Genomic DNA, 2,298 nt, shown 5'->3' with positions numbered 1-2,298 from the left:
TATCCATTGATACTATCTGCAATACTTTTGCATATTCATTAAAGAAGTGTGGGAAAAATCTATGGAAACGCAAATTCACATGTGGAAGGGTTTCATTACATAAGAAAATATCTAAACTCTGTGTAGAGCATGTGCATTCCAAATATGTATATAGAAAATCACTGCGACTGCGAATTCATCTAGATGCTCTAGGAATATTTCTGCATCAAAAAGAAAATTTTGAAAAAAATGTCGCTTACGTTATTTTGGCGGTTAAGGCTCGATATCATTACCAAAAGATATCTTAACTCAATGGGCGAAGTAATTGAGGGTGCATTGAATGAAATCTATAACTGGGTCAAACAGGTGCGGCATTAAAATAAATATATGTATATATTGCCGAGTCTGAAATCTATGACGGCCCAAAGTGTAAGCGCTAGATGTTTATTCTTCCTTATCCTGAGTTTCGCCCGAATTCACACGAAAATTTTTATTCCGCCCATATTAAATACATGGAAACAAAAAGTGAAAAGTGAGCTCGACTCGATTTAAGTCCAGACACAAACAAACTTTATAACTCACAAAGAATTACAAGATTCTGCTTTAACTTTCCGCTAAACTAAGAATTTTAAAAGTGTCTCCCAGCTGTGCTGCCTTACTATACTTTTGTCATGTGATGCTTAATGGGCCGTATGAAAAATTGATTTTTCTTAAAATTTCAGACCTTTTACTTGATTTGTTCAAACAAAATTGAAGTAAAAGTTATGAAATTTTAAGCAAAAGGAATTACTTATTTTTATTCATACGACCCAATATGTATAGGCTTTGACACCCTTTTTTATTTACTCCAACATATGACAGCGTACCTGTCTTTGTCTTATGAAAAGTGATTTTTGATAATTTTTTGAAAATTCACATCAAAACTGAAACTGAACTGAAATAATTCAGTCAGTCACTCAGTCAGTAATAGCCCTCGTACCACTAGGACATTAGTTCGTGTGCAAGTAGACGATTTACATCAACATTTCGGCCAATAATACATATAGGAACTGCAACACAAACAACAAACAGGACAACAACGAGATTTTACTAAAACTACCAAGAAAAAATTGCAAATAAAATTGTAAAAGGCCAGGAGATTTCAACTATCTATAGCCACGTATCAAGCATATATATAATGTCCTTTGAAGCAAACCTTTATCGGCAATTTGATTTACCTCGGGAGCAAGCATCCGAAGCAGAAAAACAAGAAGCTCAAGAGCTACCTTCAACATCAAAACAACGCTTGCCAACAGCAAGGTCTTTTGAACTATCACCACCGGTACCGCACCCCAGCTACCCTCGCTTACTTCCAGAAAAACAAGAAGCTCAAGAGCTACCTTCAACATCAAAACAACTTTTGACAACACCGGAGCCTATTGAACTATCCCCTCGGGTAGCACACCCCAGCTATCCTCTCTCACTTCCAGGGAAACAAAGCCAGAACAGCTGCAGCAGTCAAACAATTTTCCCTGCACCAATACTGCAATCCAGCACGCCAGTAGCACACGGTGCAGCCAATCCCACATCCAGCAAACGCACACAGCGAGCCAATCAACCCGCANACTTGAAAATACGCTGTTGGAAGATCAGCAGAGCGATTTCAATTTGCGTTTGGCTTACGAACGCCAAACAGAAAAACTTAAAAATATGTGTCAGTCCTTGGATAATGAAAAAGCGCGTAATGTACGACTGATGGAGTTAATTCGTGGTGTTGAACTATCTACTTCGACGGAAGATGAGGAACCGGATTATTCGCTTTCACGATGTGGTGCTACGGAACGTTGGTCACGCGCATCAGATGTATATGAATCGATAAGCCCGCTGTTGTTGCAACAGAGGTAAATGTCATTAAAGTCACGATGAGTACTAAAGATTATTCAAAACAGTAAACAGTCAGTAATTGAGCGCATCCTTCTAGCTATAATAAAGCAGTCATATAGTTCAGATGCCATATCTTATCAAGTTATCTGAAAGTATAATAGCTCTAAATCCATCGGTAATATTTTGCAGTACATCCCAATTTGGTGGAGAGTGACACTTATTTTACATACGAATGAATTCTTATAGTTTTGAATTGGTATAGTTTGGTGTAATTGAAACATCATTGTTTGCTTCTATGAACGGCAATGCAAAACTAACTTCAAGGAGACCCAATGCGTTTGCCCCTGGATGTCCCTTACATTATACGGCGCAGAAGCTCAGCCAAATTAGTGGCAAACAGCTAGACTTCAATAATACTACATTGTTTTTGATGCGGCTCTTTAATACTTTTCAGAT

General features: G+C 37.8%; 1 protein-coding gene across 1 annotated transcript; it reads left to right on the top strand.

The window, feature by feature from the left end:
* Positions 1-1,156: 1,156 nt before the first annotated feature.
* LOC108355527 (uncharacterized) lies at positions 1,157-1,859 on the top strand (the record flags this gene model as incomplete). Its single annotated transcript, XM_017606686.1, has 2 exons — positions 1,157-1,511; positions 1,565-1,859. Coding segments are annotated over exons 1-2 (650 nt in total), but the record flags the coding sequence as incomplete, so codon positions are not given.
* Between the last annotated feature and the right edge of the window lie 439 nt (positions 1,860-2,298).

This window comes from Rhagoletis zephyria, unplaced genomic scaffold, assembly GCF_001687245.7.
Source record: "Rhagoletis zephyria isolate East Lansing unplaced genomic scaffold, Rhagoletis_zephyria_1.1 Rzeph_scaffold_46620, whole genome shotgun sequence".
Classification (NCBI taxonomy): domain Eukaryota; kingdom Metazoa; phylum Arthropoda; class Insecta; order Diptera; family Tephritidae; genus Rhagoletis; species Rhagoletis zephyria.
The sequence above is the reverse complement of the archived record's forward strand: the minus strand, read 5'-3'. Positions and strand labels throughout refer to the sequence as shown.